General features: G+C 31.4%; 3 protein-coding genes across 10 annotated transcripts; 2 read left to right on the top strand and 1 right to left on the bottom strand.

The window, feature by feature from the left end:
- Positions 1-417: 417 nt before the first annotated feature.
- LOC101209764 (probable ADP-ribosylation factor GTPase-activating protein AGD14) lies at positions 418-6,490 on the bottom strand. 2 transcript variants are annotated; one of them, XM_011650360.2, is made up of 15 exons: positions 6,101-6,490; positions 5,641-5,752; positions 5,344-5,405; positions 5,094-5,181; positions 4,918-4,979; positions 4,736-4,832; positions 4,122-4,571; positions 2,909-3,386; positions 2,717-2,826; positions 2,464-2,619; positions 2,253-2,357; positions 2,081-2,149; positions 1,610-1,781; positions 1,470-1,518; positions 418-1,131 (listed from the first exon to the last, which is right to left on the bottom strand). In XM_011650360.2, the coding sequence occupies exons 2-15, from the start codon at positions 5,737-5,739 to the stop codon at positions 993-995; spliced, it is 2,136 nt and encodes a 711-aa protein (XP_011648662.1). In that variant the 5' UTR covers positions 5,740-5,752; positions 6,101-6,490; the 3' UTR covers positions 418-992. The 2 variants fall into 2 exon arrangements, with proteins under 2 accessions (XP_011648662.1, XP_011648661.1); XM_011650359.2 differs by having other exon boundaries at positions 5,641-5,749; positions 6,101-6,443.
- Positions 6,491-12,515: 6,025 nt separating this feature from the next.
- On the top strand, positions 12,516-15,734 carry LOC116402031. Its single transcript, XM_031880722.1, has 3 exons — positions 12,516-12,781; positions 14,493-14,568; positions 15,327-15,734. The coding sequence occupies exons 1-3, from the start codon at positions 12,551-12,553 to the stop codon at positions 15,452-15,454; spliced, it is 435 nt and encodes a 144-aa protein (XP_031736582.1). The 5' UTR covers positions 12,516-12,550; the 3' UTR covers positions 15,455-15,734.
- Positions 15,735-21,002: 5,268 nt separating this feature from the next.
- LOC101207482 (VIN3-like protein 1) lies at positions 21,003-26,612 on the top strand. 7 transcript variants are annotated; one of them, XM_031880924.1, is made up of 6 exons: positions 21,134-21,226; positions 21,858-21,915; positions 22,415-22,607; positions 23,702-24,338; positions 24,672-24,982; positions 25,063-26,612. In XM_031880924.1, the coding sequence occupies exons 4-6, from the start codon at positions 23,884-23,886 to the stop codon at positions 26,238-26,240; spliced, it is 1,944 nt and encodes a 647-aa protein (XP_031736784.1). In that variant the 5' UTR covers positions 21,134-21,226; positions 21,858-21,915; positions 22,415-22,607; positions 23,702-23,883; the 3' UTR covers positions 26,241-26,612. The 7 variants fall into 7 exon arrangements, with proteins under 7 accessions (XP_004139339.1, XP_031736787.1, XP_031736784.1 ...); XM_031880926.1 differs by having other exon boundaries at positions 21,145-21,226; positions 22,493-22,607; XM_031880923.1 differs by having other exon boundaries at positions 21,209-21,226; positions 22,142-22,607.
- The last annotated feature ends 438 nt before the right edge of the window (positions 26,613-27,050 follow it).

Consider the following 27,050-nt stretch of genomic DNA (forward strand, 5'->3'; position numbering starts at 1 on the left):
TTGGGTAAACAGTTTATCAATTTTTTAAATTTTTGAAAAAACTTGTGATAAAATTTGTTAAGGCAAAATAAACTAAACTATTTATGAAATATCACAAAATAGACTATAATTTGACCATTTGTATATGACAGACAATATTTAACTATGTCTAAATCATATAGATTAGATATTTTAAAAAATCATTTAAAATAATTTCTTATTTTTCTAAATGATTCCTACAAATATGAAAAGATACTCCAAACAGTCCTCAACATACAGTCCTCAACATACAGTCCTCAACATAGTAATTAAATTCTAATTCTAGACTTCGATCAAATTTGTAATTTAGTAAAATGTTTTGCTAATGTAAAAGAACACAAGAATGAATCAAATATGCCTAAAATGATTTAAAAACAACAGTTGAGGTAAGAGAGATCATACATGATTTTTCAACATCTTCGAAACAAACCGTAGCTGCAAAGCCTGCAGCAATTTGATCTGTTTGCTACAACTTTCTCCAAACAATATATAATCACAACTCACAATAATGAACAAATCATATAATTAACACCAAAAAAAGAAAGAAAAAACAAATTAAAATACAAACAAACAAACAAAAAGAAAAATTATACAACTTGAAGGGGAAAATCATATAAAATCCCAATGGAAACTCTTTACTAACACCTAAAATTCACCAACCGTAGCCTCCTAGAGATAACAAAAAGTTGATTGATAAAAGGTGCAGTTCAGGAAGGACAAATAATCTACGCCTCCACTTTAACCTAATATTCTTTTTACTCTCACTCTTTCTCTTAAGAATTTTCGTCCCTCGGACATCAAACAAAATGTACAGTGCCAATAGGATAATTTTGACTCTTCTTTATCTCACTGATAAACATAATATAATGAAGAGAATTGCAATGGATACCAAAAATTTTTCACCGAGGGACTTGGGACTTGGGATGGTGAGCAATAAGACAAGACAATAATGCCAGGGCTATTCCATTATCTCACTAGCCAAATGGGTTACCTCCGGTGGACGAGAAGGGGTTTGGAGTAGAGGGTGCCGAGAATCGACCAGCTGTCTGCTGGCTCATATCTGTGTACACACCAGTAGCTCCCTCGTTACCATAGTTGCCAAGTCCAGGATGCCTGAGATGAATTTCAATGCCACATAGAGTGAAAACGCATAGTTGATGTCAAAATTGTTCGGACTCCATGGGATAATATAGGTTCCATTTAATAACTACTTTATTGTTTATTTTCTGTATTTGAAAACAATAATCGAGTTTATTGGCTTCAAAAACACACTTTGAATTTCTGAATTTGAAGAATAAAATCATGTTTCAAATTGTAGATAATAAAGAAAGAAAAAGAAAAAGAAAAAGAAAACAAAAACAAAATGATTTAACATTTTTAGACTCCCAAAGATAATATTAAGTTTCCTTCCAATGAATGCATAAATTATGGGGAAAATATACACAAATTACCTGTAAGGTTGTACGTTGCTGGCTATTTGCTGTCCCATGTAAGGTGGCCCTGAGATATCATACAGCAGAATCGTATAAGTCAACAAGTGTGCCAAATGGTGAGATTTTTTATATATGTTAAAAGGATGGGATCGTTTTACTTGAAGGCATTGTAGGTTGATATGGCCCCTGGGGTGGTAACTGCGATAAATTAGAAGGTGGCTGGTGTGGCATCCATGTCGATGTGGGATTACCGTAGCCAGGATTGTGTATTAAATTTGGTGCAGGTTGCCCACTTGGTAATGTATTTTGCAATGGACCCATGGAAGGAAACTGCATAAAAGTTTTTTGAAAACATAAGTATACTTAGGGGTGGAAGTAGCATTTATAATCTTAATTTTTTTTATAAAAAAAAGACCAACGAACAAAACCCTAAATAATTGAAAAAAAAGTTTACAGAAGCAAGAGTGGAAGTTTAACAAAACAGTAGGCACGGATTTAAATTACAATAATTTAAAATTGTGAGATAGTGCACAAGGAGCGGATCAATATTCTAAACCAGTTGAGGCAAGATTACATAACCAACTTTATGTAATACAAAAGGCCAAATGTAAAAGTTAGTATCAACATACCTGAGGTTGTTCACTACTGAGATCAAATGGATTTGTAGATGTAGAAGATTGTGGAAAACTTGGCACAGGCTGTAAAAAGTAAACAAAAGTTTAGAGACATATTAAGTGTCCATGGAAATCATTGTGAAAATACTAAAAACCCACACTTAATAGTTTCAAGAAGAGAAAATACCATTGCAGGATTATACGGCATTGCATATACCACGGGGCGTTGCGGAACAGTATGCCACCCTGGAACTGGTGCAGGATAGGATGAGTAATTAAAAGTAAAAAGATCCTGCAGATGATTAGAAAATAGTCAATTGTAATAATGCAGGGTGATCCACGCAACCCAAAGATAATTACGTAATGGGAAACCAAAGAAAGGGGAGAAAAATAATTACGGCTGGTAACTCTTTTCGCCCGCTAGGCTTTACTTCAGGTGCAGAAGTTTGTGGTACACCAGAAGGTAATGCCTGTGAAGGAGTTGAAAAATCTTGAGGTGCATGAGCTGCTGGATTACTTAGAGGTCCTTGGGAGTTATGTGAAGCATTCCATGGCTACCAAAAATCACAAGGAAGAATAAGATGAACAAAGTTAGTTTTAAACAATAAACCATTGAAAATAAAAAGGCAAGTGAGTCTACAGCGAACGAACCACATGATTGATGGTTCTGTCCATTGATGGTGGAAATTGTTGGCCCGCAGGCTGAGGATTACCACCAGGAAATAAAGAATGTGTCTGCGACTGCACGTTGGACCATTGCCCTGAACCATAAATTATGAGAAGCACTTTTAGCAATATGGAGTAATTAGACAACTATAAATCAAGAGCCAGATGCTGAAGCACCTGATGGAGGAAATGTCGACAAACCAGCCCCCGGTCCAGCTGAAGGTGCCCCACCAGAAAAGGGAGGAGACATATGGGCGTTCCCTCCTGATCCAAAAGAAGGATCAAAACCAGTTGGTAACATTGTCATGCTGCCTACCGGTGCATTAGGTACTGCACCAGCAGCACCATGTGATCCTGAAACACCAGGAACAGACCCTGAAACTGACAATTGGGAAAGTACAGACTCTAAGGTGCCAACATTAGCAGGAGCGGGAGGCGCATGGGGCGTAACATCAAACGAGGCCCAATTGTTGTCGCCTGTAGTATTCACTGGGTGTGTTACCGGTTGTGGAGCAGAACTTTGTGGTGGCTGCGGAACTGCAGAAGCAATGGGTTCAGGTTCTGCATCAAAATCAATTAAACTTCCAGAAGGTTCCAATTTAGTTTCCACGACATTCTCACTGATGGACCCTAAGCTACTTGAAGAGGCAGTTCTCTGAAATTTAAATAATACATGGTGTCAGTTTAAATACGATGTAATCCAGAAACAATGGAAAAAGGCAATAGTAATCTCAATGGAAAAAACAATAATTAACAACACTCAAAGGAGTGACAGTTAATGTTGATGAGTTGACACTGAAAGTTCCGCTAGTAGCAAGACTGAGCTAATGATAAGTAATGTATAAAGCCGGCTGGTTAACAACAAAGGTACAGAACAAGACACAGATCAAAATGCTGCTATTGGTAATGATGATCAATTGTTCCTACATAAGAGGTTTTTATAATGAAAACCTTCTACGTGAGGCTATATACAAATCCATTTTTCACGAGGAGCTAACTAAAACTATTTCCATGGGCATTGAATACCAAGCATAATTCTCTAGACCACTCTTGTATCATGGTAAACTTACATACCCCACATTTTATCATATCATAACCTGTTAATGTATGCAACGACCAAGTCCAATACTTTACCACCGTCATATAGAGGAGACTCTTGCTGAGATAACAAGAACAGACCAAACGTGATCAATTTTAAATGAAAAGGCTCAAAGAAATGGACAGATACCAGTTCTCAGAAGGATGAAATGTTATTGACGAGAATTCTTGACGGAAAATATCATGCAAATAAAAGTATAGGAAAAAGGAAGCGGGTGGGTAACTGAATAAGGATATCAATGTGAAACATATATCTAATATAATTTCAATATAAAAAAGAAAAAAACCTCACCTGTTTATGCACAGAGCTATCAGCAACCTTGGTCGTACCACTACTTTTTGGTGGTTCAATAACACGAAGTGGAGATACATTCTCTCCCAAAATATCCCTAACAGGTCGTACCATGGGGGGACTGGATACATCCAGATCATTTGGTCGATCAGGTGACCTGCCTCCAATTTTTGAATCTCCATCAGATAATCTTCCATCTTCTACTCTTTTTCCATTCCCAAATCTATCTTCTCTACGCCAATCATTCACAACCTCAGAACGAGCAGGACTCTTCCTAAAATCACCAAACTGTCGATTTTCGTGATCAGATCCTGGACTTCTTCTCTCATCGAAGTTCCTTCCCCCAGGACTGGACCTTTCATTGTAACGACGGTCTTCATATGGTGGGCTTCTAGAACCTCCTTGATATGTATCTGCTCTCCTGGTTTCATAAGTGTCCTCTTTTTCACCCTATATAGGATGGCAGAAGAATTCTATCAAGATTCAGTTGAATAGAATTGTGATAAAATGACAAAAACACAATTTAAGAATACAAATCATGTAATATAGGTCACTCCCTTCAACTTCAGATACATTGTAGAGAGATTAGCAAATAAGGATTTGGAGCATCTCACCGATTTTACCCTAGGTGGCCTGTCAAAATTTTTATCACCACTATATCTTCTGTCCACATAAACATGCTTGATAAAGTCTCTGAGTCTCATAACGTTACTGTAAAGAAAACTGTCTCAGAACAACATCCATTTCAACTACATAACAGCATCGCATTAACAGTAGAAAAGTAAAATAAAATGACCTGCTGTCAGGAAAAGAATGACGCTGTGGATCCAACTCTTTAAAGTAAATTTCCTTTGCACGCTTCATACATGAAAAGAGATGAAAGAAAAGTAAAATATAAGAAAATCATGATTCTTAACAGTGTAAAGGTTTATCTCTGAGAAACAAAAGTAAGCGTCCATGTCCAGCATATACCTGATTTCCTCCTTCTTGAAGAGCGCTGACTTCTTGAGAAGTAAATTTGGCCATGGATATTGATTTTACCCGGTGCGTGAACTCGCGGCTATTTGATTAGTAAAATAAAAATAAGTTATTGTCAATTAAGTGAACAAAATACGCCAAAGTATTACTCCATAAGACTAATGCAAATATATGACCATCGGTTTTCGTGTCTTTGGAGAAATAGGAGATACAAGAATCAAATACAAGAACGATGCACACTTACTGTATTCCACTACAGGTTGTGCAAACAAACGTCCAGAAATTTGTGCACACGTACTGTGGTCCCTGCATGTGTTTCAACGAAATTGATTAAATCTAACGTGAAAACAATGACCAAAAGTATGGCAATGATCATCCTAACTTCTTTTCATGGAGCTACGATTTGAAGAAACCAAATCAAGAAGGAGTCAAAAGGAACGACTGGAATTTCTTTTAAACAAAACGAATATTTAAACCAATACTAGTTCGAGTAAATATAACAAAGCGAAACATGACAATGAGAAAGGTAATGATAGTGTACCAGGCTGTTGCAGTTGATGCACCGGCGATTCTCCTGCAATTTCAGAAGACCGCGAATAATCCGTTCGTTCTTCTCGTCCTCCTTCACTCGATTCGCCATATCTCCCAACCTACTGCAATGAAGATCAATGTTATGCAAAACAAACGGCAATAAACACCAAACAGACGAACTCAAATGAAATTCCCCGCCAAAATCACTACATATCCTATAACTTCCATAAAACAAGTAAATAAAACACGAATACAACGTTTTATCCAGTGTTCATTTCAAGAAATGAATCGATTGCAACAAAAGTAAGTTGAAAAGTAAACTAAAGAAAATTCAAATACAGAATTGGAGAAGTCAACAATCATCGATTTCAATTACACATTTCTTTTTCCAGCAATCAAACAAAACATGAATTTAACAACTAAAGAAGTCCAAGAATCAAAACAACGGATCTGAAAAGGTAAAACCTCACCTAAGTTGAACAACTGGAGTAGAATCAGAATCAATAACGTCCGTAGAACCCTAGACAAGTAGACGATTGAAACCAAAACCGAAACGGACAAAAATCAGCATAAAAACACGATTACTTCTTCTTGTTCAGCAGCCTTTCAAACTGATGATAAAGCTCAATCGATCCACCAGCAACTAAGAAACCAAGAAAAGAACGAACACGAAGAGAGAGAGAAAGAGAGAGAGAAAGAGGGAGAGAACTTCCAGATCCTTTTTCTTAAGTATCGGTAACTACGGGCTTCTTCGTATTGTACAGCTAAGAGCTTAACCAAAACTCCTTTCTGCTTTTGCCTAAAGATTTTAAGAGAGAGAGAGAAGAAGAAGAAGAAATTGAGGAGAGAGAAAGGGGATGGATCTGGGATATTATACTGTGTTATCGGGTGTAGAGTAATTATCTTGTTCCAACATTTGTCGCACGCCCGAGTTCGATGGCGTTGAACTGTTAGTCTTTATTTTTTGTCGAAATTGCTGTGACAGTCAAATCGAATTGCCAACTGTCGTCTAACTATTTGCCCCTTCATTTCTCATATAATTACCATTTTCGCCCATTATTTGCTGCGCCGTTTTTGCCCTCTTCTTGTATTCTCAACTTTTAAACAACGTAACAAACGGGGTCGTCGTGTCGGAAATGGGATAATGGATGTACCATTATGACGACATGTCGGTTGTTGGTCTTGTAAAATGGTAACTAAAGCCCAGTAAGAAAATTTCGGCCCATCGTTTTGAGTTTTTAAGCCCGTTAGTTGTGGGCCTCAGTTGGTTTGGTTGTTCTACCTCTATTTTTGTTCCTAAATAATTATAAATATAGTAATTAGATTTAAAATAGCAATATTTTTAAATTTTTTTAAATATAATAAAATAATTCAAAAAATTATAAATATAGCAAAAAAATTCAAAGTTAAACTTTAATATATTTACACATTTCTTAAAATGTATTCTTAAAATTGTTATCAATTATAATTTTTCATGTATGTTGACATTTTTATCATTTAAACTTAGAAATGAACTCATTTAAGAGTCTTTTGTATGATAATACGTTTTATTGACAATGATTTCTATAATAAGACATGAAAAATAGAAATGTATTAATTGTTTATATGAGATTTTGGTTAAGATTATAGTTTATGACATCGTCAGCATAAGTCGTTTTAAATAACTCAACTCTACCATTCACTTCTAAAATGTTGCACGTTTATCAATAAACTATGTTTATCTTGTTTATTCATTTATCGATAAATTGAATCTTCACAAAAAGCACACCATTTTTCTAACTATTACCTATCAACTCTTTAATTTGTAACTCGATACAGTTCCAAAAATGATTGTATTTGTTTTTTCTTTTGGCAATGGAACAATGTTTCTATTTCTTGGAGGAAAAATAATGCACCAAACCAATGTCTTATCACTCATAACTAAGAAAATGGTATTTGTGCAAATATCCACAAAAGGAGGGAGTCTATATATGTACACTTGTCTTAAAGAGATTTGACCCTTTTCCACACCATACTTCATAAATGCCCCTTCCAAACAATCAAGTAGCCTCATTCTCACTTACCACAATATTAGATGGCCACATGCTCCATATAGGTCATTTAATAATTATATTCTACTAACTTAATTATAACAAATGACTACCTACCTTTCTTGTGTACCAAAATCACTATGATCATGATGCACTAATAAAACTATAATTATATAAAAAAAAAATGCCTTCTTCTTTTTTATTATTTAACACATGTAACTGATATTACTTTATTAGACATTGATAGATCAACATCACTACTAAATATTGATAGCCATCAAAATTTTGAAAACCAAACAAGAAAAATGTTATATGTGAACGACACTTACATATGAGTAGTCGATCTTAATTAAGAGACGGAGGAAACTCGTTTGATAGCGCAACAATGTGTTTTCTTACGATTCACTGTGTTTCTTTTTTTTTCATTATTTTTAGATAAAATGCTAAAAAACTACTTTTTATTTTGTTTTCGAATATTTGTTTGGTTTTCAAAAACAATAATAACAAAATAGATAACAAAACAACAAATTAGGTTACTAATATATCTAAAATTTTGGTATGTTTTGTAAATATTTTATAACAATTTTCAGTTACATCAAATTTAAAAGCGTGGGATAAAACAGTCCTTCTTATCTTTGTTTGATCTTGTAAAGTACAATGTAATGTTTTTTTTGTTTCTCTCTAAATACTATTTATGTAATCATATTTAAAAAGCCTTAAACTTGTTATAATCGAGTTCAAGAACAAGACAAAGGGTTGGTGAGATCAATGTGATCTCTGAATTTGTGCATTTCGTTCATATGGCATTGTTTGTCATTTATAGACACCATACACGATGGCCCTTGAATTGAGGGTGCAACATACAAGAAAATAATTGAGAATAAGAAGTAACAAAAATAAAGATGGCACACATTTATAGGCAAATTAACCAGTACTATGCTAAACATAATTATAAATTGAAAACAAAATCAATAGGAAATAAAGTTCCACAATTATTAGAAAATAAAATGATATCTATATAAGTAAAGTCGGTAATCACTACTAGTGTGAAGCATTTTAGGTGATTTGTAAACTTAGTTTGTATTCTAAATAATGATACTCACAAGTTACAACTAATTGTACATGTATGTAAGTCTACATCTTATATTGAACTATTTATAAACATACAACTAATTAAATACACGAAGTTATATGCTTCAAATTAACAAATATTATACATATCTACACATTAAAAAGATAATATAGTTTCTTACCGGAGAAGAAAAACAAAACAAATTAATTTGAAAATATCAACGTTACAAGTTCGATTCTCTCACTTACATATTAAAAAAACTACATTAAACTAAGACTTTATTATTTAAAGTTTAATAGACTAGTGTTTGTAATGTATTATTTAGGAACATTTTAAAATATGATAAAATAAACGAACTAAAATATTTACAAAATATAACAAAATTTTGGATTTTATCAATGATAGATACTAATAAACTCTTATAATTAATAAAATATAAAATTTTATTATATTTTATAAATATTTTGTCAAAATTACAATTTTTTTATCATTCTCCTATCGAATAATAGATTTTTAATGTTTTTTTTGACGTAATACGTATTAAAAGTCGATTGAAATACGATTGGTGTGCATTTGAGGGTACAAATTTTGCCCTAAAAATGTGCAAAAAAGGCAGAGAGAGAATAGCTCCAGTGATGAACTTTGCTCGTGATTCTGCATTGCATGGCAATTATCCTTCACGTGAATAGCACGTGCACTAACATGGCGTGGCATATTACACATTCTCTTTTTTATTTTGATTTACCTTTCTGAGCTTCTTTAAAAAAATGATAAGAAAAATATACTTTTTGAGCATCTTTGAATTGAATAGCAAAGAGTTTGAATTATAATATATTATAAGCACATGGGCCAAGCTGGCTGCTCTTTAAAAATATTATTTGTTATTATTAGGAATTTTGAATCTTCCATCATGTTCTAGAAACAGGCACCGGTGGGACACCATTTTGCTTTTCTTTTGGGGAACCAAAGTTCTATCAACCCCATCACTTTCTTATCGTTTTTTTTTGTTTAAATCATACTTTGGTAACTAAATATTGTATCTTGTTTTCGTTTTGCATTTTAAATTGTTTAAAATGAACTTAAAAGAACACTATTTTGATTCTTGTCGTTTAAATTTCGTTATCTCTTTAATAAAATGTAGATTTAACTTTTGTATTTATATGATATAAATCTAAATTTTTCGTGTTAATTAACTTTATTAATTGTGATTTTATTTTTTTTATTGTATTATATTTTGTCATGGATGTTAACACCAACATGCGAGTTCAATAAGATCCTAAATTTCTTTTAAAAAATAAAGGGTATGAAAGTTAGAAGAGGAGTGAGAGAGTTAGTTTTAGAGAGAAAAAAGAAATAAAAATAGTTTTTTTCTTTTTTCTTCATGTTTTTTAGAGTTTTGTGTTGATTATGTTTATTTTTGTTGACATAAAAGATTTAAAAATAAACTAAATTTTTTTAATAACAATTAAAAAAGTAAGCTAGGGATAAAACATACTTTCTAAAAGTTTAATTAGAACCATAATATAATACCTATATACAAAGTTTAGAGCCATAGTATGAATTAAACCACTCTTTTATCTACAAATGTTGGAACTCTACTTATAAGTGATATAATTATCAACTCTCCTCAACAAATTTAAAGGTGTTTTTAGCTTATCCATATATTAAAATATATTTAACTTCTAAGTTTTATTCATTTAGAGCAAAATAATCCATGTATTTGTAAATATAGAAATAAATAAAATATAATTCATTGTTTTGTTATTTTTCTATATTTATAAATATTAAGTTTTATGAAAGAAAAAAAAAAGTTTTTGAAAAGTCTCCTCCAATTTCCAAACTATAAAATTCACATTGGTTAAAAACAAACTTGAGTTCACAATTAAAATAAGAATAATCATAATAACTGTTTTTTATTCCAATAAATTTAGTTTGGTTTCTTGAAAAGTACATATATTATAACAAAACCCACGAAATTATACGTTGAATTAGTATTTACAAACTTAAAATTTAAGAAGAGAAATTAGTTTTTAAACTAAAAAAATATTTTCAAAAACAATAAAATATTAATCATCATTCTCTAACTCGTCTGATAACTTTGTTTATAAAATAAACAGTTTTAAGCTTTTTTTCTACATATCCATAACCATTCTCTTCCTTAAAAAACTTAACTTAATTTTTTCAAAAACTGTTTTTAAATTGAAATTGAAATTGAACTATTTCAAATATAGAACTTTAATAAATTGAAATTGAAGTTGACTTGTATGCATCCTCAAATGTTGTTGATGGTCGGCCAATGATATCAATATTTTATGTGTTAAGTTATGAACTTGTGTCTCTAAATGGTATCAATTATCATTAATTAGAAGAAAAAAACTTTGAGATTATTCTAATTAATTATGCAAAATCAGATTTATGAAGCTAAGAGAGCCGACATTTATTGGATCAAGTGATGCATTAAATATATTATGGATATATGCAGTAAAGTCATGAAAATTTTTAATACTTTGATCTGTCAACTCAAAACCTGCATGTGATTTCATCAAACCATGTTTTTTTCTCTTTTCAAATGGGTTTAATTGAATATAATTTGATAGAATTAAGTATTTTTTTAATCATTAATTAGTACATCATAAACAAATAATTAATATTATCAATGTGTAGGTCACATGAGAGGTTTAGGTTTATCCAATTTCAAGTTTAAATAATTGTATCAGTCAATTTATATAGTTGATTGGTGATGCAATATGAATGGCTATTTTCACTGTTTCATTTTAAAATCAACTTATAAATTACTTCAATTAACAAACTTTAAGAAAATTTCCACGAACAAGAGGGAAAAAAGATCGAGAAAAGTTAGAAATAGTGAAAAAAGTCATGATATGGTAAATTATCGTAATTAATACAACTGTTTAAAATATTTTTATCAGTATACAGATGAACACATATATAAGTTTATTGGTGTATATCATTTATAGAATATGATTTTTTCTTTTACATTTTATAAATATTTTAGTTTAATACACTATATTTGGAGATGTTCATAATATATCCGTGAATATCTGCAATTAAAATAGGTTAACAGATCATATGCGAGAATTACTCAATGATATTGGATTATACTTTTAATTTTATGTATGTAATATCTATTAGGTTTGGGATTAAAATTAAATTTTATATAATTACTCTTTAATTTTTTTAAGATTCAAATAAGTACATAATATGTAATTGAAAGTTCTAGAAGACGAGTAATCATTTTATAAAGTTTGATGGGTCTAACTTATAATTCCTTGAAGTTTTATGTCTTTGTCCAAAAAAATCTCCCTACATTGTTTTTTATAGTTTATGTTAATCCAATTATCTCAAACTTTTAGGTCAATTAGTTATTAAGAGAGTATCAAAGTAGATCAGTTGACCTTGCATTCTAACTATTGCAATAATCGACAGATTTACTATAGACGTATAGTGGCAATTTAATGCATGCTTCACATCTATATCACAACATCAATACCATTGGCTAGTCTATAACTAAATTTGACTTTAATTTTTGTAAGATTCAATATCAAATTCTACTATTTACATGTTTTTTCGTAAAAAAAAACTCGTAATACGATTATCGAAAGTTTAGAGATTTGATTAGGTAAAAAAATAATAAATACAAATACAAATTTTATCCTTTGATTGTCATGTATTTACGTGTATTATAATAATAATAACAGCTCATAGCCTATTGTGTGAGTAAACAGTATATATATAAATAAGCATCGATTCATTTGTAACTTTGTAAGGACAGAGGGCAGGGAAAGAGAGCTTTGGGAATGGGAAAACTGGTGATGAGCATTGGGAAAGTATTTTCATGTTTCATAAATACAACAGATTCTTCCACTTCCTGCAACTTATACAGATTGGAAATTGAAGACAGTAATAATTTTGATCAGAAACAGCCATTAATGCCCAAACAAACGACATCAACAACTCATGATCTTCTCGGATTCAAGGATGTGATTACTCATCAAAACGAAACTCTCCCTCTTCAGTTCAACCCCAAGGTCAGATCACATTCCTAACCCCCTTTTCTCCCTCCTCAATCTGCTTCTACTATTGACTCTTGGTTTTTAAACTTTAAATAATGGTTCTTTTTATTTTCTTTTAATCTTTTTCCTTTTTTTGTTCCATGTTATGTAATTTAATTTCGGTTTCTTTAACTTCAACTTTGATTTTTTTTTTTTTTTGTCAATGTTTTTATTTTTTTCTATATGTTTAGTTCAGTTTGGTTTCTTTTCATGATGAAGATAGTAACTTTTTTAGATACCAAAATCATAATACGGAAGGTATAGTATACAGTTAGGTAACTCGAGTTTTCCTCGACTCTATACTATATATATACTATACAAGTACTATAATTAGCTAGCTTAACAATAAAAGAAATCATGAATTTGTTGCTTCATATAGACAAAAGTGAACCAATAAAAAAATAAAATAGTCGAAATAGACAAAAAGAACACAAAAACTAAAAGTATGAAGATCTAAATATTACTTTCATTTTTATATTTGGAAGTAATTACTTGTACTTGGACTTTCAATTCTCAAAATAAGTTAGATTCTATTTTTTGTGAGAAAAATTTATTAAGTTTGATTCAAATACATTCGCATGGATAACAAAAATTACAAAATTAAAACTTATTTTACATGTAGAAAACTTAATGAACCATTGAGAATTTAATAAGTTTTTGTTAGACTTATAAACATATATACTTTTTTATTTAAAAATGCAAAAAAAAAAAAGAAAAAGAACTTTGATGTTATCTATAAAATTTATTGAAAAATGTAAAACTAAAATTAAATGAGTATTAAATACAAGAACCACAATTAATTGCCTAAAAGAAAACAATTAGTTTAAATGCTTAGTTTGTCTTTGTTGTGTTTTAAATTAAAAATGTATATTCGTACGGAATAATTGGAGAAGAGTGAGTGAAAACTGGAAACAATTTCGGTAAGCTAAATAAGATTCCTATGCTATGTTTATCGTTTTCTATAATTTAAATTTTAGTGTACATTTGACCTATTGAATGAGGCAAAGAATGTAGATATTACATTCAAGTTAGTATTTTGAGGTAAAGTAGTAAGATTGAATTTCATGATAATTATAAAAAGTAAATTTTAAAAACTCGATTGAGTTACTTAATAAGTGAACACGTAAATTCACCTGTTTATTCAATTTATTTATATTAAAAAAGAATATCGATTAACTAAATTTAAAATTTATTAAAAATACAAAAACAAATTAATAAACTTCAAACTACATGAATCAATATGATATATTAACCTAAAAGTTGAGTTACTTTATAAATATGTTACATTTACTATCGAAGTTGAGTTGTTTATAGACAACGGTAACTTAAAACGTGATTAGCTTAAAACTTGATTTTTCCATAAAGTCTAAAAGAACAGTAAAACTTCACGTACCAACGTCTTTAAATTATATACGTTCAAATTTTATTATTTTTAAATTAAATAAAATCGCGTAGTAAATTGTACATTTTCATAAAAATTAAAGAAATTAATGTATATATATTATTTTGGATAATTGATTAGGTGGATTCTATAATGCATTTATCTACATGTATTCTTTTTTTTTTTTTTTTTTTGTATGTAATGAGTAGATGGTAAAACACATAAATAGATGTATACGAGATGCATTGTTGAAGCTTTTTCTTTTGGATTACCGCTCTGGGTTGTAAACAACCCGAGATTTTTCAGGTGGTGGTGGTGAGGGTGTCAATGCATTGCAATGGCTGTGCTAGAAGAGTTGAGAAACATATATCCAAGATACAAGGTATTTTTTTTTAATAGTAATTATTATTATTACAAGGGAAATTGTAAAAAATGACAAAATGTAAATAGTTTGTATTTTTTAAAATTTATTAAAAAATGCAAAACGTTGATGTAAATTTTATGAATAGTAATTAAGAATGTAATAACATTTTACAAAAGTTGTAAATATAACAAAATTTATCGATGATAGATTCTGATAGACCAATATTTACCACATAGTCGACTTTGACCAATTTTGTTATATTTGTAATTTTTTAAAAATATTTTACATATTTAATTATTTTGAATCTAATAGCTATATTTTGTAATAAAACGATTTTTTTTAAACTGTGTCCAGTACAATTTGATGGTTTTGAAATTTGGTTCAAATCCCCACATATATTGTTTCTACATCCCAATTTCGTTAATAAAACAGTCCATGAACTAAAAGATTTGTACAGCACCCATCAAACATGCTTAATCATCTAATAATGTTTTACGTAAATAACTATGTATATTTAATATCGTATTTACTAATAAAGTATGGAGATTGTATTAGATGGCAGAAAAACAAAAGTCACAAAAATAAAAAATCAAACTTATAGTACTTTTTTGTATATTACAAATTTGACATATTTTTAAATTTGTCATTTAAAAAATGTAGATGATGTGGACCATGTTATCATATTTTTTTTTGTTATTTTTGTAAACTCGCCAATAAAGTAGTTATCAAAATAAAATTTAAATCTAGGTTGTTTGTCTTATAATACTTGCTTTTAGGCGTGGAATCATGGAAGGTAGATATGGAAAGAGAGACTGTGGTTGTTACGGGAGATGTTTTTCCTTTTGAAGTTATGCAATGTATTTCTAAAGTGAAGAGTGTAGAGATTTTGGAGCCTCAGGTTTGATCTGGAAGTATTTTTGCAAATTCAACAACATTTGGATTCAACTTGACAACTGGGTTCAACTTGACAACGAATTCATTTTTTTTTCTTCTAATGCAAGAAGTAGTTGAAAAAAAAAATCAAAAGTCCTATCATGATCTACAAGTTTATTAATCGTTCGAGAATTTAGAGTCTTACATTTATGATCGAAATGCCTAGTTTTGCCATAGTCTCGGCTAAATTGTTTTCAAATTGTATAGTATATTGAATAAAATAATTCAAAATTTCCATCGACTTTCGTGAATGCTTCTCGTATTTTATTCAAGATTTCGAGGTTTGGATTATTTCAATGTTTTTTTTTATCCATAAACAAGGGCAATTCATACATTTGTAAATTGTAAATGCAATTTTTTTTATTTATATTTTGAAATAGCCTAAACTAGAAAGGACTATTATAAATGAATGCGATTGATAATATTATAGATATTATTTTTAGGCTAAACTGAAAAGAAACGAGGGAAATGTTTCTAACCTTATTTAGCTAATAAATAAGTAATTTAGTTACCAAATAAATGATGATAGAAACTAAAAGTGATTGATAGACCTTTGTGATTGTGTTGATAGGCTATGCTAAATTATATGATGAGCTTTTTTATATTTTATAAATATTTTCACATTTTTCAGTATTATTGGAGATTCCAATTTTCATTTGGGAAGTGGGTTTTTAATTTTGAAGTAGGAACGTGGTTTTTGATGGGAGAGAAAAATACAATGGATTTTAGCAGTTTGGTTAATTTAGTTTGAAATCTGTCCTCTGTTTGTGTGTTTTCAAATATTTAATTTGTGTACGAATACTTTCAAACAACTTCTAACACTCCATCCACTTTCGAATAGAGTTTTAAAATATAATTTATAAAAAAAATACTAAAAGCAAATTTTATTACAAGATCCTTTTTTTATGGAGTATAAATATTTTGCCATTTTATACTTTTTAAAGTCTTTCTAATAATAATTACAAACACTTAATAAAATAAAACACATTGAATGTGTTTCTAAAATTTAAAATACAATGAACGATAATAAAATATTGACTAAGAATTGTACCAAAACAAAAAAAATTGGAAATTCGTTAAACTTTATAAAATATAGAAAGTTTTATAAAAAATAAAAAGTTCAAAGTTCTTTTAAATTTTTTTAATATATATTTTTGTAAATAGTTTAATTTTGTTATTATTTACAAAAATATCTTATATATGCATATATATATATATATATATATATATATATATATATATATACCAAAATGTAATATAGATCAATTACTAATAGATGTCTTTAGCATATGAAGGGCATTTGAATCACTAATAATCATCTCGTGTTACATTATCCACTATTTTACAATCCTCAATTAACAAGATTCAACACCGTTTTAAACGTAACTCATTTGCTACAACATTTACTATTTTATTCTCAAACCATAATAATTACAGTTTAGATATATATTATTACAGTTCAAACTAAAATAATACATTTTAAATACAAACTGTTACAATCTGATTATAATTATTTAGGACTATTAACGTAATTAGAGATATTATTCTTATAATATTCTTTCTATAAGTGTATGAATAATTAGATTGTACCACTCTTAATTGATAAATGAAATAGATGATTTATGGATTGATAAATGAAATAGATGATTCATTCCATACGATATATTGCCATTCACTATTTGTTATCATTTATCAGTAATATGCATAATATTTTCACAAATTTTATTATTTAAAATAATTAGTACGTTATTTTTAACTACATTATTTTGGGAGAACAGCAGAGCTAAAGGCGAAAAGTGTTCACTTTTCAGGGGGAGGGGGGTGGGGCGCTGAAGTGTGAAGTGGATGATAGGGCAACACGTGGCCCTTTCCATTGTAGCCGATTGGACGTAAGCGTGCCACACGGTATCATATCCCACCCTCTCTCTTTCTTTCCCAAAATCCATCATTTACTTATTTCCCTTTTATATCATCTTTCCATACTTCCTTAATCATAAACAAAGAATTTACAATTTCTTTTACTTCCCTTTTGCCATGTGAGTAGGACAAATCCAACCCTGCACACCATTGATCTAAGCTAAAGATACTCAGCGAGCATTTGAAATTTGGAGTGGATTATTATAGTCTGTAAGTTATAATAGTTTGTGAATTGTTATAGTATGTGTTTATTATTATAGTTTATATTTGAAAAAATAAAAAATGGTGAAATGGTAGAGTGAGAAATAGTGATGTATATGAGAAATGGAGGTGAAGAACAGTAAAAGGAGGAAGTGGATAATAGTGAAACGAGGGAACGAGGAATAAGAAAAAAAGTAAACAACATAATCCTGATTATGATCAAACATAGGGCAAACATAAAGTGAATTAAAATAACTCACTCAATTTCTTCATAATCTGAAGGTCAAACACAACCTCTTAGTTTGAAGTTTGTGTACATAATAAAATGTACTATATCTCATATAGCACCTATAAACTATTTTAAGTCGATAAGAATAAAAACTATCTGAAAATTAGTTTTTAAATTGATTTTTAGATTCGATATACCTCATTTAAATACATGTTAAGTATTATAATATGATGATCAAATTAATAAATATGAGTTCAATGAACGCGATGTTACATAATCGATAATTTTAATGACGTTTATAAGTTTTTAACTTGTGCCATAGTTATTTCAACAACTAATGGGTATTGTGTCTTGATTAATTGTGCTCTCAAACTGACATATTGAAGTAGCATATTAAATGCCCAGATGAAAAATTGAAGTAAAACATGTGGGTATATGAGGGGTAAAATAAGAGTAATAGATGAATAAATATTGTACATTATTCATCTATGTGACAAAACAATGTCTTTTGTTGTGTAGCGCATAGTGTATTTATTGCGATTTTGAATTATAAATTTTTAAATGCCTTGTTGAGTTGTCACACATGAACTTTGAAATTAAATTGTAAAAAATACCTTCCTATTTTAATTACCATTTTTTTAAAAACTACCTCTCATGCTTACAAAACTTGTAATAAAATTACTTAAACTTTTACAAACCATTACAAAACGTGAGAAACCTCGAAAATAGAACAAACTAATTATACTTTATAGAAAAATAATGTATAACGAAATTTTGATCTTTAGTAATATTTCGTCATGAATTGCAAATAGTTTGTATGTTTCTATTATTCTTGAACAAACTCTACAAAATACTTTCATTTTTTAGAATATAAAGATATGAAATGGTATGACTGTGACTTACGATTTATGGCAATGTTTTGGGCTAGGGCATTATTTTAAGTCATTGATATACAATTTTAAATCTCAAATTAAACAATGTCCAAAATTCTAAACAATATTTCAAGATATTTATAAAAGAACCAAGCGACCATATTGCAACTATTGAAAACATATTAAAAATATTTAAATAGATGACAAGATTCAAAAGTATTTAGTATTTGTTAGCAAATTGTAAAATTTGATAATTGCAATTATACTCTTATTTTTCAAAATTTAAAACTAAGCACTCAAACTCATCCAAATTTTAAATCGAGTATTTGTATACAATCGTACTAATTCAATTTATATATATATTTGTGAACCTAATTTATGTTATTATTGTAAGCTCAATTGTGTAATTTAGTCTATTCATTAACGAAAATGGTAAAAGAAATAGTAAATTTGATAAAACATTTAAATTTAAAATTCTATTAATATCCATTTATCGGTTATATTGATAGCTTTTATCACACTTTATCATTATAAAATCCAACCATTTTATTCTCATTTATAAATATTTTAATTTATTTTAGTGTTTTTAAAAGTATTTAATTTATTAATATATAAAATGGAAGTAAAAAGAATAAAATAAAATAAAAAAGCTTCAGATATATACTTTTTTTTATTCCTCTTTTAAAGAAACCTTTATAAAAAGTGGAAAAAAGTGAGTATTTTGAAGGATAATGGAAGGAGCAGTTGATTTTCCAAGGCCACGTACACACGCGTCATCGTCACAGCCATTTCCAACCAATGGGGCGGCCAGGACGGTCGGTGAATAATGAAAGTGTCATTCGACGTAAATGCACCACAAATAATCTGCCACGTGCGCATTACAAACAAATTAATAAATATTTGGAATGTGCCACGTAAGAATCCAAAGAAAGATAAAATGCAACAAATGTCACTCATGGCTGCGCAAAACGAGGAAATTTCAAAACTTTTCTATAATTTTCTTTCCTCCTTTTCATTTTCTAAAAGTAATTAATTCATGGATTTTTCAAACTAATCATAATTCAACTACTTCTAACTTCTACTAAAAAGTATAATTTCAATTCCTTGTCTATTATAATATTAACCTCATTAGACTACGTTGTATTTAATTATTAAAGCGTGTTGAAATGATAATTAATGGATATAGTCAAATTTTTAATGAAGAAAAACAATGACTATCATTGGTGGTTTATATTTTAGTTCGGTTGGTTTGAATTCTTATAATACATAAACTTGTGTTCACGATGATTGCATCCTTCTTACTCTCACACCCAATGTTGATTAGGTAGAAAATTTTAATTTTTCAATACTAACTAGAATGCGCCTTAGTGTTTAAAGTGTACAACGATACACGATTTCAAGTAACATTGGCATGATATTTGCCTTGAAGTCTAACCAACCATTGTTGTTTTAAATTGACGAAGTCACACTCCAAAGCTTGAGTATATATACTTTTAGTACAACAAGCATGATTGAAGAATTCAAACTACAAGTTTTATTTATTATCTAGCTTCAAATAATACTTACTCAAAAAATACTCGTGTTCATGTTAACAGTATCATTTTTGCTCTCACAAGTCACACCTCATGTTGAATATGTACAGAGTTTTAATTTACCTATATCAACTAGAACGCACCTTAATGTATAGAGTGTACAATAACACGATTTAAGTAACATCCATATAATATTTGTTATGAGGTATAACTAATTATTGTTGTTTTAAATTAAAGAAACCAATCAAAATTAAAACGTAGGAAATGAAATACCCATCATATATTCCAAAGCTTGAGTATTTATTTCAACAAAAACAGTAAGAGAATGCAAACGGTAAACTTTGTTTATTAATTAACTTAAAATACTAGTTGACTAACAAAATTACTTAAAATGATATTTACTTTAAAAGATTTTAATAAGAATATTTTTTATTTGAATAACTAAGTCAACAAATTTACATTTTTTTTAATTTTAAAAATAAATAAAAATAAAAAGAAGTGCAATTATATCAGAATTAAAGATTCACAAAATTTGATCGGACGGTTTAGATTCGTACGTTATCTCATTAGATACTACGACTCTGCGGGACTGCGATTGCTTGATGGTCACTACCAATAGTTGTGAACTAAATTCAATAATTTTATTAAAAAAAGTAAAATAAATTTAAACTTCACGCTCTCATATAGCGCGTGGAAAAAACCGACCAATGAAAGTACAATATTTGGTTTCTGGACATACTCTGCTCTTCTTTCAGTAATCAGAACCAACTCCGCATAAAGGCAGAGGACTCTATTTTCACGTGCGTATTACGCGCGTGTTTTACACTGTTCTTTCATCACTGGAACGCGGAGCAGCTCCGCGGAATCCACTTTCCTCACAATATTAACTAACATCTACGAACAGCCCGCCTCTCTCTCTCTCTCTCTCTCTCTCGGATTCGCGAGCGCTTTTCTCTGAAGTTCTTTGGATTTTGGTATCTCAAAAACCCTAGGTTCGTCGTCATATTTCTCTGCTTTTCCCCCTTGATGCGATTAATTTTTCTTTGTTCTTGCTACTTTTGTTAATTGTTCTTTTTTTTTTGTTTAACCTTTGGTTTGCCTTTTGCCCTTAGATCCGTTTTCCAGCATTAGCTCGTTCGTTACTAGCTGTTTTGTTTACTTATGTTTTTGTTTGTTTGGAATGTTGGGAACTTGTATTGTTTGTCTTTTTCTTTTTGCATTGATGGGTTGTTGTTATGATGAATTTTGGGTGTGGTTTGTTTTGTTTTCAATTGAGGTTTTGCTTTTCTGTGGAAATATGATGTTTTCTTTGTTGATGGAATGTTTGGTTTGTTAGCTCTGAGAAGCTACATTGTTGTTCTATTGTGTGTTCTTTAGTTTTGAGGATACAATATTGATAGATGGAAGGTGAACGAGGGAATTAAAGAGTTGAGCTAATGATTGAGCTTTTGTTCAAGGGATTAAGTTCATGGTTCTTGTTGATTTTGTGTTAGAAGTCACTAGATAAATTAGTAGCTGTGTCCTTATCTGTATATTATGTTATTGACCTTCTCCCATTGTGATCATTGACCAATGTTTTTCGCATTGTGATCAATCTTGACATTCACTTTTTTTCTGGTACAGGGCATATGTGACTCTTAATTTTGAAATATGGATTTAGAAGAAAAATTCATGTCCAGAGGTATATCAAAATTTCTCAATGCCTAGTTGACTTTCAAGTTAGAATAATTGTCTCTGCTTCTGTTGTACAAGCGTCTACTCTTGTGCATTTTAATGAGAATAGAGTTGCAAGAATATTTGGTTAGAGGATGTTTTTAGCCGCGGTTGCATCCAACTATTACTAAAGTTGCACTCATAGGGGAGAAATGTCAAATTTGCTCAGTTTCATATACGTTTTTTTTTTCCAGATAATCATATGATGTGGTAAAATTTAGTGCTTAAGGAGCTTGATACGTTTATGTTAGCAAGGGCCAAATGAAGAATACGTTTTGTAGTATTGGTTATTAGCAAAACTCAACATGCATAAATTGAACTCCAGCAATTCGTACACATTTTCATTTGTTGTTACCACGAGCACTTTATGATTACATGGGAAATCTCTTTCACATTTGAGGTTGCATCGCTAATTCTTCCATCCGTTGCTGCAAATGAATAACTGAAGGCAAGCTTTTCATTTGTAGCAATCTATCATAGGCCTCAAACTTCAATAACTGGCTGAAAGTTCTAAAAAATATTTCCCTTTGCTTGATGCAAATAAGATGCTGAAGCAGAAGTCTTTTGTAAAGCTAGAGAAGGCGAAAGCCAAAGATTCCTTCAATTTGCTCGGCTAATAGAAGGCTCACCCTTCAATGTGCTTGCAAATTAAAGATTGAGGTATGCCTTTTGCTTTCAAGTGGCTAATGTCTTTTCACCATTAGAAAACTCTAATCACTTCATGATTTTTTGGTGCGTGCCCTGTTGGTGCTATTTATTTCGCTTGGTTATCTTGCAATTGTTATTCTTTGACGGTTCACACTAAGAGAACTTTCTTCCGTCCTTTCTGTGCTTGTTGGTTGTTGCAAGAAACTCGTGCTTGTCCCACCTCACTGCAAAGGTTACCAAGAGATTCTTAAAAAACTTCTTTCAATATTTTACCTTGTCGTTGTAACTTCTATTTTGTATTTTTGGATGAAAACATGATCAGTTCCTACCTGTGATGGTTTCGGGAACAGTGAACCTTAGCTCTGAAGGCATTTTCCGTTCAATCTCAAATCCTGTCTTCTAGGATTTTTATCAATGGACTAGAACCGTATCTTACAGAAGATACTTCTTTGATGAACTTCAACTGTAGCTCACCCTTAGTATGCAATGTTTACTTTTTCTCCTGCAAATAGAGAGGATTCTAATAATGTAATAAATTATTTGATGGCGACTATTTCTTTTATTCGACAAGTTAGTGAGCTAACCTAATTGTAATATCTTTCTTTAAGTTTAGTTAATTCTTAGATAAGTGAAACATATGTTTGCGAAGATTTCTTTCACTTTTTGTCCATGAAAGCTGTTGTTTCTATAAAAAAACACATTTCTGAGGAATAAGTGACTAATTTTGGATGGAACAGTAACTCCAAATCGGACTTAAAAGTTGGAAGAGTGGATGGATCCGATGTTTATTCGCACGTACTTGTTGGACTTCTGAAAATTTGCCTTGGTTTGAAAAGGGTAAGAGAGTGAGCATAGAAAGAAAACTTGATCACTGAAGAAACCATATAGCTTGCTCTGATTGTTGAAGAGCTTCAAAAAGAAATGTTGTCTTCCCCGTTAAATATTTAGATCTTCTCGATTTTTTTGTCTATTTCTAACGTGTCATGTATGCATGCCGTATATTGGATGTTTTCCTCGCCGTTTCTGATCCCCCACCATTCCAATGCATTCAACTTTGATTTGGTCCTACAACATTTATTTATGGTTCTACTGTCATTTCTGTTCAGTTTCTGGTGTTCAAAGCCTTTCTTCAAGCGTTCGAAGCACTCCGGACAAGAATGGGCATTCCGATGATGTCACTAAAAGTCCAGAGCTTCTCCAAAAATTACTGAAATTGGGTCCAAAAAAGGAGCCTCTCCGAACCCTTGCTGACAAGGAGAAGAAAACTTTGGCACCGACTAGAAGCAAAATGACAGAACTGCGACGGATAAACAACAAGGCAATTAAGAAGCAAGACACAAAAAAGGTTGCATCTAGCGTCAACAATCAATCTTCATCAAGAAAGCAACTTAGAAAGTCGGAAAATCCTTCTCGTCTACCCATAGTTACCGATCAGTCTTCTGATTTTGGTCATTCTAGTTCCTGGATTTGTAAAAATTCGGCTTGTAAAGCTGTTCTTTCAATTGATGACACTTTTTGCAAGAGATGCTCTTGCTGCATTTGTCACCTGTACGATGACAACAAGGACCCTAGTCTTTGGCTAGTATGCTCTACCGAATCTGGTGGAGACTCATGTGGGTTATCTTGTCACATTGAGTGTGCTATTCAACGTGAAAAGGTTGGGGTTGTTGATCTTGGGCAATTGATGCAACTTGATGGCAGCTATTGTTGTGCTTCATGCGGTAAAGTCACTGGGATACTTGGGTACGTGATGCTCCAATATTTTGCCTTCCAATCCTCATTTATCATTGTTGTTACTTCAGGGCTTATTTTCTCACACCAGTTCATGCCTTAGAAAGCTACTTTAGATGAACTTGATGTCAGTTGACACGATGGGGGAACCGTTAAAGTTTCCATTTTAGAGATGTTTTCTAACTTTATTAATGTTTTCTAACAACTGCTCTGTGGTTTATGCTTACATGTGATCAAACCTATAGGTTGTTAGTTAACAAGAGATTTAAGTTATTTGTCACGTGTGAGTTTCACATTTCTTCCTAGAACTCATGGGTTTATGTGCAAATGCACTAATGCCAATAGATGTTGGAAGAAGCAGCTGATTACAGCAAGGGATGCCCGACGGGTCGATGTACTTTGTTATAGGATCTACATGAGTTACAGGCTCTTGGATGGGACTTCGAGGTTTAAAGAAATGCATGAAATTATGAAGGATGCTAAGGTCAAGTTAGAAGCTGAAGTTGGTCCGTTGAATGGTATTTCAGCCAAGATGGCACGTGCTATAGTCAGTAGACTCTCTGTGGCAAGCGATGTACAGTCACTTTGCTCGTTGGGCATCGAAAAGTCAGAGAAATGGCTGGCCAGTGCTTCTAATGCAAATCCAAATTACAGAGGTTATAATTATTATATTATTATTTTCTTTTAATTTGTTTTATGCATCTACTTATCGTTTCTTTTGTGTTTGTTTTGGCAGAGGATTCTCTTCCAGCTGCTTGTAAGTTTTTGTTCGAAGAGATATCATCTTCATCTGTTGTAATAATTCTTGTTGAGCTATCTAGTGCATCATCAAACGGTGTTAAAGGATACAAACTCTGGTATGAAAAAAGTAGAGAAGAGTTGCACACGAAGGATCCCATTTGTGTATTTCCAAGATCTCAAAGGCGAATTATGATATCAAACCTGAAACCATGCACGGAATACACCTTTAGAATTATTTCATATACAGATAATGGCGACTTGGGTCACTCAGAAGCAAGGTGTTTTACCAAGAGTGTGGAGATAATTTCCAAAAATTTGAAACTGGCAGACAGTTCAAATTGCAAAAGAGAGCACACCACTCACATTGAAGGAAGTTCTTGTAGCAAGATGGGGCCTGACAATACCAAAGTCGTTGGGTCGGCTTCTCAGTTCAAGGTTCGAGACCTTGAAAAGATACTTCATCTTCCTTGTGATCAAGATCAGGGGTGTAACGAAGGGTTTTGCAGTGCTGATGCTGAAAAATGCTGTGGAGTAGGCAAGGTGGTCAAACCCAAAACCCCGGAAGAACAGTTGCCTCCCGTTTCCCGAGACCTTGACTTGAATGTAGTCTCTGTGCCTGATTTGAACGAAGAAGTAACTCCTCCGTTCGAGTCGTCAAGGGATGAAGACGATGGATGCACGTTGCAGCAGGTGGTCGAGGCAGATGACGATGCTGCTTCTCATGACAAAGAGAAGAATGGTTTGGTGAGATCTCACGGTAGCGGTGACTCCCAGACTTGGACATGGACAGGCGGGAGGAGAGGGGATGCGTCTGCTGTTGATTCTGGGGTGGCATTGTGCAGGAAAAGAGGTACCAGCTCAAATGAAGAGATTCATGATTGTGATAGCACTCTGATAAATGGATCTCCATTCCGTAATTCCAATGGTTCTTGCTGTTTGGATGAGAATTTTGAATATTGTGTAAAGATAATCAGGTGGCTAGAATGTGAAGGATATATAAAGCAAGAATTCAGATTGAAATTGTTAACATGGTATAGCTTGAGATCAACCGAGCGCGAACGACGGGTAGTTAACTCCTTTATCCAAACCCTCATTGATGATCCTAGCAGCCTCGCCGGACAGTTGTTTGATTCATTTTCTGATATTATTTCCTGCAAGAGGCTGCGAAGCTGATAATGCCAACACGTTCTAGTGACGAATGGAATAAGGGGCGGCTCGGTTTCTAACGTAGAAGATTGCTGTTGGCCATATTGTAAAAGTTTCTCAATTTACATTGACCTCCTATTGTTTGCCATTCTTGTGCCGGTATTTTTACCCCTGGTCACTGTCTAAGTGATGATGATGGCCTTATGCCGTAGTAAAATTCTCCGATTGCAACGAATCGGCAATTGTAGAAGCGATTTGCAATTGGAGGCCATGCTTGTAGGCACATTTGTTATCTCTCAACGACTCCAATTGCATTTGAAACATAACATTATAATTTAATCATGGGAGGATATATATTATTTAGATTATCTTATGATTTACTGCTTTTAATTCAAAGGAGGTGTAGATCATAGTCAGCTTGATTCTACTTGATTCAGCTTTGTCTGTTTCTTAATTCATTTGTCAGCCTCTCTCTCTCTCTCAGATCGATCAACCTTTCTCGATGATGTGGTTTTGTTCAATCAGATTGAGTGTAGGTCAGGTCTCTCATCAAAAGTCCATTTGTTCAATTACATGAGTAAAATCTGACTTTCTATTGAAGATTCGATTAGTTCTCAATTTGTTGTGAATTTTGTTAAGCAAATTGAATAAAATATCTTTTCTCAAATTTTTTCACAACTTGACCATTGTATAAGGTAAACTAATCGAATTATACTCAACTTTACTCTAGGTAAGAACTTGATCTTTTATGTTTTGACAAAGTTTGTGAGATTTTTAAAATTTAATTCTTTAGTTTTTACCATCAGTTAGGTACAGATATTAACTTTCCATCCACAT

Source organism: Cucumis sativus, chromosome 2 (assembly GCF_000004075.3).
Source record: "Cucumis sativus cultivar 9930 chromosome 2, Cucumber_9930_V3, whole genome shotgun sequence".
Lineage (NCBI taxonomy): Eukaryota > Viridiplantae > Streptophyta > Magnoliopsida > Cucurbitales > Cucurbitaceae > Cucumis > Cucumis sativus.